The following is a 16928-nucleotide window of genomic DNA, read 5'->3' as shown; positions in this document are numbered from 1 at the left end:
TGCCTGACGTGGTATAAGGGGCGCTGCGCGCTTCCCCGACCCTCGGTTCCTTCTTGCCAGACAACTCCAGCAGAGGGGAAGGAGGGTGGGATGTGGAATAGACATGAGCAACCCACCTTGAAGAACACCAGTTACGAAAAGGTAACTAACTTTTCTTCTTCGAGTGATTGCTCATGTGTATTCCCTAATAGGTGATTCCAAGCTATACCTTCTAGAGGTGGGTAGGAGTTCACAAGTTCTCGGGATGGAGTACCGCCCTGCCGAACCCGGCATCATCCCTGGTTTGGGAGATTATCGCATAGTGCGAGGTGAACGCGTGAACCGAAGACCATGTGGCGGCCCTACAAATGTCCTGTAATGGGACGTGGGCCACAAAAGCAGCCGACGAGGCCTGTGCCCGAGTCGAGTGTGCCCTCACAATGGACGGCGGGGGGACACCTGCCAGCTCAAAACAGGAGCATGAAGTGATCCAGCTGGACAGCCACTGAGTGGAAATGGGCTTGCCTCTTGCGCGCTCAGCCGAGGTGACAAACAGTTGCGAGGACTTTCTGAACGGCTTGGTCTGCTTGAGGTAGAAAGCCAGAGTCCACCTCACATCGAGCGTGTGGAGACAGCGCTCCTCACTAGTCATGTGAGGCTTGAGGCAGAGGACTGGTAGAAAAATGTCTTGACCCATGTGGTATGCGGAGACCACCTTTGGGAGGAACGTGGGGTGTGGGCGGAGCTGGACCTTGTCCTTATGAAAGATCGGATATGGCAGCTCGGACGTCAGGGCCCTGAGCTCCGAGACCCGCCTGGCCGATGTGATAGCAACCAGGAAGGCCACCTTCTACGAGAGGTGAGACCAGGAACACGTGGCTAACGGTTCAAACGGGAGCCTCGTAAGATGAGCCAGCACCAGATTCAGGTCCCATTGTGGGACCAGGGGCTTAGAATATGGGTAAAGCTGGTCCAAACCCTTAAGGAATCGGCCGGTCATAGCATGGGAGAACACAGTGTGTCCTTGCACCAGGGGACAGAAGGCCGATTTGGCCGCCCGGTGCACCCTGATGAGGGTGCCAGGCCCTGGGCCCTCAGGTGAAGGAGGTAATCAAGGATAAGCTGGATCAGGGTGGCCGTTGGGGACACACCTTGGTTCGCCGCCCACCTAGAAAACTGAGACCACAGCGCCATGTAGGAGTGGCAAGTGGAGGGCCGTCTACTTTCGAGGAGGACGCGCTGAACCTGTTCTGAGCATGTCCTCTCCTTGCCACCTAGCCATTGAGCAGCCATTCTGTGAGGTGACAAGCTGCCATGTTGGGGTGGAGGAGGCGGCCCTGGTCCTGAGAGAGTACGTCTGGGCAGAGTGGCAACGGCCACGGAAGAGCCACCGCCAGGCCCGAGAGGGTCCCGTACCAGTGCTGCCTGGGCCACGCCGGGGCAATGAGGAGGACCCTGGCTTTGTCTGTCTTTATTTTATCCAGGACCCTGCTGATCAGAGGGAATGGGGGAAAGGCATAGAGAAGCTGGCCTGACTAAGATAAAGGCATTGGAGATAGAGCCCTTCTCTAGGCCCCTCCTGGAGCAGAACTGGGGGCATCGTCAGTTCTGCCGGGTGGCCAATAGGTCCACCTGGGGAGTTCCCCACCTTTGGAAGAGCTGGTGGGCCACTTCTGGGTGTAAAGACCACTCGTGCTGAGAGGAAAAGTCTCTGCTCAAGCGATCCGCCTTCACGTTCCGGGCGCCTGGCAGATGAAAGGCTTTTAGGTGGATGCCGTGGGCTATACAGAAGTCCCAGAGGTTGAGGGCTTCGTGGCAGAGGGCAGAGGATCGGGCCCCGCCTTGTCTGTTGATATAGAGCGTTGAGGCCATGTTGTCCGTGAGGACCCTGACTACCTTGCCCTTCAGGTGCGAGCGGAAGGCCATACACGGCAGTCGCCCTGAGTTCCTTGACGTTTATGTGAAGGGTCAGGACTTGCAGAGACTACAGGCCTTGGGTCTGAAAATTCCCCACATGGGCCCCCCAACCCAGGTCATGCATTAGACACCAGCTCCAACAACGGGGCCCTGTCCCTGAAGGGGACGCCTTGGAGCATGTTGCTTGGGGCGGACCACCACCACAGGGAGGTGATCGCCGAGTTCGGCACGGTGAGGACCTTGTCCATTCTGTCCGTGGCCTGGGAGAACTGCGAGGCCAACCAGAGCTGGAGGGGCCTCATCCTGAGTCTGGTGTGGCGGACCACATACGTGCACACCGACATGTGACCTAGCAGCTGCAGGCAAGCCCTGGCTGTTGTCACTGGGAACCTTGCGATCGAGTCGATGAGCCCTGTCAGGGTCTCAAACCCGTCTGGGGGGAGAGAGGCCCTGGCCGACGTTGCGTCCAGGAATGCCCCGATAAACTCTATGCGTTGGACCAGGACTAATGTGGAATTGGCGTTGTTTACCAACAGGCCCAGGGCATTGCAGGTGGACAGGAGGAGAGCCACATGGTCCCTCACCTGTGACCGGGAGGTGCCCTTGAGCAGCCATTCGTCCAGCTAGGGGAATATCTGGACCCCTGGTGCCTGAGGTAGGCTACTACCACCGACATGCACTTTGTGAAGACCCTGGGGGCAGTGGACAGGCCAAACGGGAGGACCGTGAATTGGAAGTGATTCTGTCCCACCACAAAACGGAGGAAGCGCCTGTGCCCCTCGAATATGTGGATGTGGAAGTATACGTCCTGTAGATCGAGGGCTGTGTTCCTGTCCCAGGGATCCAGGGAGGGGATGATGGAGGCCAGGGAAGCCATGCGGAACTTGAGTTTCACCATGTACTGGTTCAGGCCTCGCAGGTCCATGATGGGCCTGAGCCCCCCTTTGGCCTCTGGGATAAGGAAATACTGGGAGTAATACCCCTTGCCCAGGAACTCCTTGGGCACCGCCTCTATCGCTCCCAGTTCCAAGAGCTGCCCGACCTCCTGCTCGAGCAGAGCCTCATGTGATGGGTCCCTCAAGAGGGATGGGGGCAGGGGGTGGTTGGGCGGGGAAGAGGTAAACTGAAGGGTGTAACCCTGGGATATGGTGTTGAGGACCCAACGGTCCAAGGTGAGCCGTGACCATTCTGGGAGGAAAGCACATAACCGATTGGGAAAAGGAGCCCAATTTATTGGAGGTGGGTCCCTGCTGAGAACTGGCGGGGTACCCCCGAGCGTCCTGTCAAAAACGCTTTTTACCCGCCTGCTTGCCTTTAGAGGACCCAGGCTGGGAGGCAGGTCGAGACTGCCTCTGTGAGCGTTTTCTATAGTCCCATTGATTCTTCTGGGCGGCCTCATACTTCAGGAGGGCGGCCTGGGCAGGAGCCTGCTGTGGCTTGAACTTGGGTTTTGCCAGAGCAGGGACATAGAGGCCCAAGGTCTGGAGGGTCATTCGGGAGTCTTTCATGCTATGCAGTCTTATGTCTGTTTCCTCAGCAAACAGCGCCTTCCCGTTGAAAGGGAGATCCTGCATTGACAATTGTGCTTCGCTGGGTAGCCCAGAGAGCAGGAGCCATGACACCCGTCTCATGGACACCGCCGAGGCCATGGACCATGCGACTTTGTCCGCTGCATCCGAAGTGGCCTGCAGGGATGCCCTTGCGGCCGCTGCCCCTTCCTCCACGAGCGCCTTAAACTCCTTTTTATTGTGCTCCCGGAGGGAGTCCTTGAACTTGGGGAGGGATCCCCAGAGATTAAACTCGTAGCGACCCAGGAAAGCCTGATGGTTTGCTACTCTTAGCTGGAAGCTTGAGGACGAATCAACTTTTCTCCCGAAAGTATCCAGCCTCTGAGAGTTTTTGTTCTTAGGGGTCAGGGCTGGCTGCCCCGTCACTCTCTGTGATTGACCGACTCGACCACCAAGGAGCTGGGCGCCGGGTGGGTATACAAATATTCCTGCCCCTTAGTGGGTACAAAGTACTTGCCTTCCGCCTTCTTAGAGATGGGAGCCAACGAGGCTGGTGTTTGCCACAGGGCATTTGAAATTCTTGCCACCCCTTCATGGAGCAGCAAGGCCACCCTGCCTGGCGCCGAGGGGGACAGCACATTGAGCAGGGAGTCTGAGGGCTCCTCCATCTCCTCTGCCTGGCGGTGGAGGCTCGCTGCCACCCTTTTTAAGAGGTCTTGGTGGGCCTGGTAGTCCTCCTGGAGGACAGAGGGGGGGGGGGGCTGCAATCAGCTCCTCCGGACGGGCCGGTGCAGTGCTTTGGGTGCCACCCAGCACCGGAGGATCCACCACCTGGTTGGACTCCGGGCACGGTGCTGAGGACACGGATCCCACTGACTCCTTTCTTGGCGGTCTAGGGATGGAGGACAACGGTGCTTCCAACGCCCCGGCCACCGAGCGAGTCCCCACTGGGGGCTGTGCTGGAGGCCACGGTACCCACTGGTACCACTGGGCTGGCCACGATGCTCGGTGCCACTGCACTTGCTGAGGCACGGAGGGGCCGGCAGTTCAGGCTGGCTAGCCTGGCCTGTAGACGGGCGGCTGTGAGTGGAGGCTGGGCTGGCGTATGACCCACTGCTGCCCCTGGCGGTGACGGAATCTGCATCGGCCATGGGAACGTGATCTCGAGGTGGAGGAACGGCACTGACAGTAGTAGCTGCTCCACAAAGGGCCTTGATGGGCAGACCTGCGACAGCAAGACGCTGGCGATCGACGCCCGGGGCTACGGTGCCTTGGCGGAGACTTGGAGTGTGAGTCCAAGCGGGAACGGCATTGACGGTTGTGCCGTGACCGACAGCAGTACCTCCTTCAAGATGAGGACTGTTGGCGACGTACGCCACGGTCCCATCAATATTCGCTCCGTGAAGACGAGAGGTGCCAGGAGTCTCGGCTGGACAGCACCCATCCAGACAGTCTGGCCGGCATTGGGGGCGATCCACATGGACTGAGCCCTGAATGGTCGCTGAGCGGTGTCGGGAATGTTCCCTCGACCAAGACCGGTATCAGGCTTGCCCCTGGAGCGTGGGGCCGACATCGGCAGAGCTCCGGGCACTGGCGTGGTCATGACGTCCCTGGCCGCCTGGAGGGCTTTGGGCATAGATGGCATCCGGACATCTGGAGCCTGAGGTAGGCTACTACCTCAGGCTCCAGATGTCCGGATGCCATCTATGCTGCTCCGAAGGGGCCGGGCTACTCCACTCAATGTGAGTCGGAGGCCTAGGGCCCGGTGGGGATTGTGGGTTGCCTGACATGGGCCTGGCCTCTGTCCCAGACTTCCCTCGGTGCTGTTGCAAGAGGGAGTCATTCTGGTCCTCTTGGTGTCCCCCGTGGCTGACTGGTTGATGGTACTGGAGGGTCTCCGTGTACTGATGCCGGGTACTGGTTCAGAGCAGTGTGCCGGGGTCGGGGCCAGTGCCCACTCCATCAGGATGGCCTGGAGCCTAATGTCCCTTTCTTTTTTGGTCCGGGGCTTGAACGACTTGCAGATCTTGCACCTTTCGCTGATGTGGGTTTCGCCCAAGGAGCGCAGACAGTCCGCATGTGGGTCACTCCTGGGCATAGAATGCCTACAAGAGCTGCACAACTTAAATCTAACTAACTTAACTAACTAAACTAACTGAAATAGCTAAAGCAGCAAAGAATCCTGTGGCACCATGCATCCGACGAAGTGGGTATTCACCCACAAAAGCTTATGCTCCAATACGCCTGTTAGTCTATAAGGTGCCACAGGACTCTTTGCTGCTTTTACAGATCCAGACTAACACGGCTACCCCTCTGATACTTGAAATAGCTAACTGGCTACAGGTACTAATGAACGAACGAACAGTTCTGGGGACAAGCTGCAGCAAAGCTGGAGCTGAGCAGTTCTGATGCACCTTCACTGGCGGCAAGAAGGAACTGAGGGTGGGGGGAGCGCGCAGCTCCCCTTATACTGTGCCAGGCAGGTGCCACTCCAGGGGTCATGGGGGGTGCTCCCCCCTACGGGTACTGCTAGGGGAAAAACTTCCAGCACCGGTGCACGTGGTGAGCACACACACCTACTGTGGAGTACACATGAGCAGCCACTCAAAGAAGAACTCCCATCGACTTCAGTGGGCTCAGGATTTCACCCTGGCAGTAGAAACGGGCATTGAAGAGGACGTCAATGTAATTTACATTGCTTTAAGATTCCCCTGCACTGCTAGAGCAATGTAAAGGGGTTTTAGTGTAAACGAGAAGCAGATCCTTTGGGTTCAGTTGGATTTACAGCAGCTTAGCGGCATCGGAACAGTGTAAAGAAGTGGCAGAGTGCCAGGAAATCTGTCCCTAAGGGTTCACACGGTGAAGAGTATTAACATTCAACAGAGTTTACAGGTCACCTATTGTTCCTGCGCACTGTAATTTTGGGCTAAACCCTCCCGGCCTTCCTCATGAGAGCATTTCCATTGATTTCAATAGGACGAGTTGCATGACAAATGTGACAAGGATTCAGTACAACAGCAGAGGGGATGCTTCTTCTATGAAGCTAGAGACACATTGGTCTCTTGTTTAAAAAAATGAGATGATCCAGCTAGTGTAACGCAAGACAGATCTAAGATCAGTTACAGACAAATAAGGTTACATGGGGGGCAGAGTGGCAGATTCAAATCCATTTAAAGCTCTTTCCCAAATCAAGTCACCTGCTGCTGAACAGTTTACTCTCTCAATTTCACAAACATTTGTAGGCGGATGTTATTTTTAATGTGCCTCAGTACTATTCAGTTCTTTACCATGCACACAGGTGTCTCCCAAAACCGCAGAACAGCGGAAGATTAAATTTCGCTATGTAAGGAAAGTTTCACTTAAGTTACAGAACTTCACTAGGTGAGGAAAAACTGGGATAGGCAAATATATTTGATTTTGAACTTGACCAATTCTGCTGGGTCACACAGTATAAAGCTGGGTTAGCCCTATTGAAGCCAATTGATTTACTCTCAATTAACAATGGTTTAAACAAAGAGCAGAACTTGTCCTTTAACGCTTAGAAATCTTCCTTAGTGAGCAAACACTCACGTTGGCAGAGCGGTATCGGGTGACTCCAGCTTCCAGTTTCTGTGCACTCTGCTATGGGCTCCCCTTCCAAGCTGTATCCTCTTTCGCAGTAATATGCTGCTCTGCTGCCAACTGTAGTATTTTCATAGAGTGCCTTCCCATTCGCCAAGGAAACCAGAGCTTCGCATCTGGTCTCTGCAAGGAAGTAAATTCATTAATTTAAACTATATTAGGCACACACTTTATTCTCTGATTATAGTGATGCAGTGTTTATAATAGCAACCGGAGAACAATAAAACATAGTAAGTGTTAACTGAAAAATCAGTAGCGCCGGGAAGAAGATATAGTTGGGTTGGTGGCTGAACTCCTCCTAGCGATGGAGAAAGGGCAAATATCCAGGCATGTTTTTAACAAGATCACAGAGAGTTTAACAAGGTTGGCCATGAGGCTTTGGACACCGGTTAGTTGAAGGGGATTGAGCTTCAGTGGTTCCTTTCTTTCCACTTAGAGAGATCCCAGAGAGTAACGTTCTGCCTCTGCAGCAGCTGGTACTCACCACTATCAGACCGGATACTGGACTAGAGGTATCACTGGTCTGATGGGGTGTGACAATTTCAAATTGCACAAAGCCAGAGGGAGAAGCAGTCAGATGATCTGGTCTGTGCTGCCATCACTACTCAAATGACAGGCAGCCCTATGTTTTGTCTTCCACTTGAGGAAAAGAGGAGCATGGAAAGGGGAAAGTTTATATTTAATGTTTAATGCACATTATAAAGTTTATAATGTACTTTTGTTTAATCTATATCCATGTATGTTGATTTTGGCCAGTGTCATCTGAGGGGAAAAAACTGGATGTCCATACAGATTTGGGATCTTGTCAATTACTTGTTCTGCTCTTTTGTTGACAGCTCTGCCTCCTGGTTATAAACACAAACAATTCATGCTTATAATTTATTCTGGTTTGGGGCAGGAATAACAGGACATATTTAATCACCCTTTGAGCTGAGTAATTTGCAGGAAAGGTGTTGGGGGATGTGTGTGCGTGTGTGTGTGTGTGTGTGTGTGCTAAATTTCTTGTGACAATTATTTTGAAGTTCTTACCATGAGGTGTCAACCTGGCTAAAATAATAAAAAATAAATAATAAATAATAATTAAAAATGGCTCTTCACATGAATTTTCTGAGCCACTTGGAGAAAAGTCATTTGTTCTCATTGTCCATTGTCTTTGATAAATGGTGAGTGCCCTTAGCTCTCATTGATGTTTATAAAGCTATTATCGTACTTTGCAGATTCAGGCCCTAAAGGAATATCCTTTCTGTCTGATAAGCCTTCTGGTCTTACTAATAACTCTCCCCGCTAGGAACCATTTCCTGTAATACTTTTAGCTGATTGGGTGCCAGTTAATAGTAATATAAAAAGAACTACTGCACTTCATTGCTCCATGGAAGAACATTCCCAGAGAGAGGTTTGATCCTCTGGCTGTAGGATATACATATTGGTATGCCAGCAAGAACGATAAGGATTGCTTTTCCTAGATCAATATGTACTGGGGCATAAAACATAACAGTTACCTTCACATGATGGGAGGGGTTTACTCCAGGTCCCATTGGCAAGACATGTGATATTCTGGGGCCCAACAAGATGGTATCCAAACTTGCACACATAGGTAACGTTACTTCTGTAAGTACTTCCTGAGGCCACGGACACTGCATTTTCTATAGAGGGATGTGGCTCGCAAGTTATCCCTAGAAGAGAAGTTTCTGAGTTTATCGTCTTTACAGTACTTATACAAAGCCGTTTGTTTGTATTTCTTCTCTTTTGTACGCTGTATCATGCCCTACTTCACAAAACGAGTTAAAGGAGGATGAAGGGGAAGAAATGGAGGCTGGAAAAGCAAGATATAAAGAAATGTGACTCATTGTCTCAGAGGGACAGAATCACAGATAGAGGGGGCAGCATTAGAGCCAGGCTCTCACTCCTCATTTTGTACAGAGGTGAAGTGGAAAGGGGACCTAGAGATCAGCACACATTGCAGCAGCACAATGTGGAGGTAGAGGAGTAAAAAGTGAGAGAGGAAGGCTGGACAGAATTCCTTGCAAAAGGCTATAATGCCCCTAGAATCCATTTATGAAATGCACAAAGCAATTATATCTACTTTGTGCCACACCCGAAAATAAGTCACACCTCACTGCTCTGACAGCAAAACTATCAGACTGCAGTGATTTGAGTTGCTCACACCAAAACAACCCAGCTGGGTCAGCACTGGCACCCTTATGACAAATCACTGCAGTGTGATAATTCAAGACCCATATTCCATGAGACAATAAAATCCAGACATTACAGACCAAGCTTTCGCATCATTTTCCCCAGTGCAACCCCAAGTCATGCCATATCAATATGCAACTGGGTGGAGAATGTGCTGCAGCATCTTGTAGACCAAAGCCTCCATCAGAGTCAAAGAGGAAATGCAAACTCTAACTGCTCACGTAGGCTTCGTCTGCACTGGCACGTTTCCTGATATTTCCCACCAATGCACTACTGCTGGTGCAGCTCCATTGGTGGTAGCACTGGGGGAGCGCTTGTGTAAACCACCAATGGCTTTTTACCCCTAGGTGGTCCACCGCTGCTCTAGAATGGCACTCATCTCGCTCTGAGCTGTACTTACGCATGCACGAAGGGGCTGAGGGACTCCACCGCCTGTTAACATGACAGATTCTTCGGCTGGGTCCCTGTAGTTCAAAGCCTCGATTACAGCTGTAGAGAACTTCATCCCCAAACAGGAACTCCTCCCCGTGAACAGATCCATTCTCTATCAATTCTGGTGGGCCACAGGAGATCCCTAAACCACAGAAAATATGTTGATGTAATCAGATGCCTTTACCAACTGCCTGTCTTAGTCACAACCCCTTCTCAATCTTCTCTTGGGAGTCCGGAAGAGCAGTTAGAATGGAGGAAACGTAATCTTCATATATGCAGTATGTATGCAAATATTTCCAGGTTATTCCATTCACTAGCAAAGCCATCGTATAACAGCTAGCCCAGAATGCTGTCTGGGGCTTGCCAGGTACCCCTAAAACCAGATCTGATGTAGGCTGGCTTTAGCCAAAGGCATTAGAAAATATCTTTACAGCCACATTAATGATGTTAAACTTGCAAAGGAAAACAAAAAGCAAAATCATGATTCAGGGTAAGTGTCTCAGGGTTGGTTTACACTTAAAAGTTATGTCAGCATAGCTACATCAGTCAGGGATGTGAAAAAAACCACACCTTTGACTAATATAGATATGCCAATAAAACCCCCAGTGTTGACAAAGCTATGCTGATGGCAGAGTTGATGTAGCGAACACTGTTGGGAGGTGGTGTTCCTCCACTACCAGACAAACTCCTTCTGTTGGTGCATGCTGTGTCTACATGTAGAAAAACATCCACAAATATTTATAATAAATGTAAACTGGTACTTCATTATTGTTTAACAGTGCCATTAAAACTGCGATTAATCGCGACTAATTTTTTAATCTAGTTAATTTGTTTTCTGTTAATCGTTTTGAGTTAACTGCGATTAACTGATAGCCCCATAGCTACACTACAGTAGGAACAATAGCTATGCCGACACAGGTTCAGTAATGTAGACAGAACCTCTGTAAATGAAAGACATTAAGTACCTAATTTTCAGACTGCTGAGCACCCACAATTCCCATTGACTTCATGTGGCTCAGAGGTCAGCAACATGTTGCCCTAAATGGTAAAAATGTTTGCATTTGGGAGGTACCTTTAAAACCGAACAGTTTCTGGTTACGTTAACCCAAGCTTTATCCAAGTTTCCTTGGCCTTCCTATCTGTGATTGGATATCTTTTCCTTGGAGTTTTAGAAAGGGCCTTAGCCTGGTCGCACAGTTAAATAATAATTACCCAAAGCTTCACTCAGTTAAACAGCAGAGAGGAGGTGTCAAAATATAACAACCAGGTCCCATCACCCAAACAAACCCTTGAAGGTGTCTCAAGTTGGGAACCCAAAAATAAAGGCACCAAAAATCACCCTTTGAAAAGCTTTGTCCAGAAGTGCTGTTTTCTTGGAGGAAAAAAAAAGTCTATGTTGCGGTTTAATAACAACATTATCTTCAGATGATACCAATTTTGCAAGATGTGTCATAATATTCACATTAAAGTTTTAGGTACAGTTTAAGTAATAAACAAAGCAAACTGAACATTAATACTTATCTGCCATATAAAAATACTCCCAAGCCACACTAGACATACAACAAATTAATTTAGAACTCACTTCTGCACACTGGTGCTGCTCCACTCCATAGTTTATTTCCTTGGCAGATACGTTCTGCATCACCCTATTAGACAAAAGGAAAAGGATCATGAAATAGCATAAAATCGTTAGGATTGTATCATTTACTGCACTGCAGGAGAAGAGAATCAAAGCTGCCTCATTTTTTCATGACCAATTGTGACTCCTTTATTCTGCTATCTCCCTGTACACGTTCCCTCCTATAGAAATCCATGTACCGAGGGAGAGCAGAATGTTGGAACCAAGATCCACCAGCTGAACGTCAAGAGCAGAATTCTGTCCTAAAACTTGCATAACATCTGTGACAGATTTTCTGAGTTTGAAAAGGACAGATGGAGAGAAAGGTTGCTTTAAAATCTTGTGACTTGCTGCAACCCTTTGGATGCTCTACGCTTGCACTATTTTGTCATTGTGCTCAATGGGAAAAAAAAATGTGCCAAAACCCCATGACATTCTCAGTCCTGGAGAGAGGAAGTTAGAAGATCAGCTGATGTTGCATCAATAGCACCACCAACCACGAATTGGGTGAGAATGCAGGATTTAGGGTGGAATCATTTATAGTTCCCACAGAAAAGAAGCAGGTGAAATCCAGTGAGAGGTGCATCCTGTGCACGTTCCGGGGTTCAAACCTTGGTAGAGGAGAAGGGGCAGCATGCATTTAGATTCCCGGGTTTCTTACTGTCACATCTAATGATTACAAAATACTACTTAGCACTTTTAAAGCACTTTTCATCTTCAAAGCACTTTACAAATGTTCACTAAATAACTCTCACAAGACCCCCTAGAGCCAGGTCAGAATCTTCATTGTATGGCTGGGGGAAACAGAGGCAGAGGATAAGTGTCTTTCTCAAATCTGCAGAGTGAGTCAATGTCAAAGCCAGGATCAGGATTTAGTGTCTGACCTCTCGCAGTCACGTGCTCAGAGCAGTGGATCGTGTCCTGCTCTGTAGAGGTTATTTATGGTTAAAGAAACAAAACAGGAGAGTAAAATTGCCAAGTTGGTGGGCCTGAGTCTCTGCTCACATACACCTCATTTTACATCTGTGCTACTCTGTCGACTCCACTGGACTTTCTCCTGGTTTACATCATTGAAGTTGTGATGAGAATCTGTCCCACAGTGTAGTCATTGCACCTGCTTCTCTCCCATTTTCACTCATGTTTGTGTAAATCAGGAGTAACTCCATTGAAGTTGATGGAACCACACTGGTGTAAAACCAGAGTATGTAAGGGGAAAATCAGACCCTGTGAGTTCAGTCAGTCACTAGGAACTTGGGACATACTTCTACCAGTGTAAATTGGGAGTGACTCCAGTGGAATTAATGGAATTAATCCAGATTTGCACTTGTAACTGAGAGCAGACTTTGGCCCACACAGCTCTGGTTAGGGTCTTTGATAAAAAAGCACTGACCGAGATTGTATCTGTAATTGTTTATAAGCATTCCAACAGTGTTTATTGCTGTAGCAGCATCCCACAAACACTGGCACAGTTAGCCGGCCAGCACCCCTGTGAAGCAGGGAAATGGTGTCCCCATTTTGCAGCTGAGGAAATTGAAGAACAGAGAGGTCAAATGACTTGCCCACGGCTACCCAGGAAGTCAGTGGGAGAGCTAAAGTTAGAATCTGTATCTCTTGATTCCCAATCCTGTGGTCTTTGCGCTCTAAACACAGGGTTGGGAATCTAAGACCATTCTGCATTCTCCTTGCCAGCAGAGTCTCACCTGTTTCCAAGAAGGTTCAGATGGGTCCTCACTCCAATACTCATTTTATAGTTCAGGAAAAATGGCCTAACTTACTCCTTTCAAAAGCAGCTGGGCAGAGGTGAGCTCTCAGTTAAATAATACTGTATTTCTATCCCATCCCACTCACATGTTCTAGGCGATGTCACTCATCCTCTTGCCTACGTATTGTAGTACACACTAATAGTTACGAGCACTTCTTCAGGACATGGCAATTAAACTGTCTCTTTGGTCACAGGACATTAAGTCTAACTTCTAAGTTTGGGTTTCATTTCTTTCACTAGTTATGTCCATATGAAGAGCACCTATTACCAAGGGCAGGTGTTTACTTTAAAGTATGCTTGGACTTAGGGCATCATGCCGCGGCAGAGCATTTCAGAGGAGTGTAGGGGGCTGCTGTTTTAACAGCAGGGAGACAAGACTCCACTAGGGGGCGTAGGTGGAATAATTTCTAGGAGCAGTACTATTTTTCATTTGGAAGAATTTTACAGTGGGTTTCTTTTGTCTCTGACAGAGAGGTAGACTTTGTCCTAAAATCAGTCCAGCAGTTTGATCCAGCTACCACCATGAAATATGCCTTCAATATAAACACATGTTATTGCAGGGTTCCTTGTTTTGGCTAGCTTCACAATATCTTGAACAGATACACAAGATTCAGAGGGGGTAGCCGTGTTAGTCTGTATCAGCAAAAAGAACGAGGCGTCCTTGTGGCTCCTTAGAGACTAACAAATGTATTTGAGCATAAGCTTTCGTGGGCTAAAACTCACTTCGTCGGATGCATGCAGTAGAAAATACAGTAGGAAGATATATATACACAGAGATTATGAAAAAATGGATGTTGCCATAGCAACTGTAACGAGAGTAATTAATTAAAGTGAGCTTGTCTATCTTCTCCAGATCAACGAGACTATTTGCATCCTTAAAGTAAAGCGTGTGCGTAAATATTTGCCTGGGGCAGGAGCAGAATGTTCAGCACCTTGCGGGATTGAGCCCTAGCAGGCTGACTTAAACACTGGATTATTTTCATTATTCTTATCTGCACTGCAGTAAAGCCTAGGACTAGGACCTCTCTGTGCTAGGCGCTGTACAAACACAGAGCGACGAAAAGGTCACCGCCTCACAAAGTTCACAATCTAAGTATTCTCTGTTTCAGAACTGTTCCCTGCCTCACCATCCCTGCTCCTCACAATACCATAACAACCCCTCCCGGGCTCAGTGCAGGCTCTGACAAGGTCAAAAGGCCACTTTTCATAACTCATGGAAAAATCAGAAAGACGTAAGTTTTCTAACTTGTGATAGGTTATGACTTGCTATTATTTCCCCACTAAGTGTTACTTTGTTAAGACAGTCTTGGCTAATGATAAAAGCATAGGACAGAGCCAGAAGCACTGGACTCTGCTCCCTGCCCTGCCCCGAAGTAAATCTGAGCAAGCTGCTGCAACCTCTTTGTCTCCGTTTCCTTATCTGTAAAAGTGAGATACTATTTATCGACATCCCAGGAATATCTGAGGCTGAGCTCACTAATGTTTGTGAAGTGCTTTGCGATAGTCAGGTGGAAGGTGCACTACGGGAGCTGTGGAGTCACGGCAGGAGCGCTGAACTGAGCTGGGGTGGAGGAATCTGGGAAATAAGTCTACGCTTACATTCAGGAGATCAGTAACTCTCCGTTCTGGTTTCTCTTTGCAACACTTTAATAGAATCCACTGATTAAAAAAAAGAGCTGAATTTGCTAAGGGCCAAAACCACCTTCTCCTCTTACAAATCCCTTCCCTCCCTCCACCCACTTCTTGCATATGAATTGCTGACCTGTGTTTTATATTTATCTGAATTGTAACCTGATCAAGAAAGGGTAGTGGTCTTTTGAAGTGTTTTGTACAGCTCCATCTATATGTGCATCATTCTATAGGCAACAGCAACAGCAAGAAAAAGGCATAAACGTTCGGCAGAAGTTAAGAAAATAATCAGTAAGGACCAGTCGTAATACATTCTACTAAACAAAGAGGATAAGCAAGAACAATAAAGATGATAATACAAGGGTGAATCTTAGTAGTATTGGTACATATACTGGGGATTCAGTTGACTTACTTGTAATTCATAGCCAGCATTGCACTGATAAAGAACCGCATCCTTGTAGCTGTAACTAGCACCAAGCACAGTTCCATGTTCTGGGGTTTCTAGTTTCCCACAAGACACAGGAACACAGATATCATCAGAAAATGATGGCACCCAGCTGCCATTGTGCTAAAAAGTAAGAGAAATAACTATTAAAGGAGAAAATCAGAAAACATGTGGGAGAGAGCTCTACCAGTACAGAGGTGGGCAATAATTCTCATTTATTATTTGCACTAATGTAATATTCAGAGGCCCGAATCTAGACTGGGGACCCATTGTGTGAGGCCTTGCACACTCGCATAGAGGTGCTTACAGAGAAAGGGCAGAAGGGGAAACAGAAGCTCAGAGAGGTGTGAAGAGAATTGCTCAAAGTCACAAAGCAGCTCAGTGACCGAACCAGGAATGGAACCCAGCTCTGTAGACTCCTAATCCAATGCTCTAACCCCTAGACAACAACGTTGCCTCTCCAGTGTACCGGTCAACAGCTTCAGCTATGCAGCCGAACACCCAAAGAACTGTTCAGCAAACAGAGGGGAGTAGTTTACATTTTTATGTTCAGTTTTTGTCTGTTGTGGGATGGAAAGCAAGAGCGAACGGACCCTTGTAAACTGACTTAACAGAAATACAAAAAATAGCACAAGCAGGGAGAGTTTATAAATTCTTCCAGTTTTAACTCTGGAAGGCCCTGATCTTACACACGCACATACCCATGCTGAACTTAGTGCATGTGAGTAGGCTCCCTGACTCTAATGGGACTACTCCCAAGCCTGACGTTAAACAGATGGGTAGATACTTTCAGGATGGAGGCCTGAGGTATTATTGGCAACATAGCTGAAGAGGTTTGTTTTTTACAGATACAAGGCCTGAGGTTTTTAAAGGTGTCAAGGGATTAAGATGCATGATCCCCATTAATTTCAGTGGGAGCTGAAACAGAATTAAGAGTTAAAACAGAATAAAGTGAGGGAAAAAGAACGTTTAGTCACAGTACAGTATTATGGTTAAGTAGTAAGAGGAGAGGACTGTTTCCCAAATCTGGAAGCCTGTGTCTTTTTCTTAAGGGAGGAGCAGGACCTGCTGTATATTTTACAGTGCATTACACCTGTATTGTGTACAATCAGGAAGCAGGGCCACATTCTACCCACAGATGAGTGCACGCCTCCAAGGACAGTGAACTGCACCTTTAAGAAAAGAAAAGGCCAACGCTCTTTACCTGGCATGTAGATGTGCTTGCTCCTGACAAAGTATAGCCTTCTGAGCATGATAAAGTGATGCTCTTATTCACAGTAAACTCATCACCAGAAATAATTACATTGGTTATATTTGTGGGCACGGGACATTTTCTGAGGCAACAGGAAATGCTCTTAGGAGACCAGTGTCCGTCTTCCTGACAAGTGCATATATCCATTTCTGTTTCCATCACGTAGCCCTCCAGACATCTGCAATGTATCAGAATCATTGGACAGCTATGGTACACACGCGTATGATGTTTTAATCCTCAAGGTACAAAACCTACCATGTGGCTCAATTGTCAATATTTGTTTCTCATGAGCAGCACCTCTAGACTTCTGTATCAGTTCAGGGCAAACTGCTGTGAGAGGGTTGAGGCATTTTTGTTGTGTGTTTATAAATCTGGTGGCAGGAGTTTGAACACTCTGGCAAGATCCTGAGTCCATCCCTGGCTGCGTCACCCTGCTCCAGCAGCCCAAAGTAAACAGGGTGGATTCATCACCCTTATGATTCCTTGTGCCTAGGAGAATCTCCATGTGATGTAAAGCCACAGTAGCTGCTCCTGCGGTTTGGGCAGAGAGGGTATGGCTGGGTGAAAGGGGT

The 16928-nt window shown here is 48.2% G+C and overlaps 1 protein-coding gene across 1 annotated transcript in view; it reads right to left on the bottom strand.

Annotated features, from left to right (window-relative positions):
• SVEP1 (sushi, von Willebrand factor type A, EGF and pentraxin domain containing 1) overlaps nucleotides 1-16928 on the bottom strand; it is a 182207-nt gene that overhangs the window by 37353 nt on the left and 127926 nt on the right. The window contains exons 39-44 of the mRNA XM_039543266.1: nucleotides 16309-16534; nucleotides 15072-15227; nucleotides 11233-11296; nucleotides 9619-9792; nucleotides 8525-8698; nucleotides 6975-7148 (exon numbers count right to left, since the gene is read on the bottom strand). Of these exons, the coding sequence (XP_039399200.1) occupies nucleotides 6975-7148; nucleotides 8525-8698; nucleotides 9619-9792; nucleotides 11233-11296; nucleotides 15072-15227; nucleotides 16309-16534 (968 nt within the window). The remainder of the gene's footprint in view (nucleotides 1-6974; nucleotides 7149-8524; nucleotides 8699-9618; nucleotides 9793-11232; nucleotides 11297-15071; nucleotides 15228-16308; nucleotides 16535-16928) is intronic.

The sequence above is a fragment of the Mauremys reevesii genome, linkage group 6, assembly GCF_016161935.1.
Source record: "Mauremys reevesii isolate NIE-2019 linkage group 6, ASM1616193v1, whole genome shotgun sequence".
Taxonomy (NCBI): Eukaryota; Metazoa; Chordata; order Testudines; family Geoemydidae; genus Mauremys; species Mauremys reevesii.
Note: the sequence above shows the minus strand (reverse complement) of the source record. Positions and strands in the feature narration are given on the sequence as shown.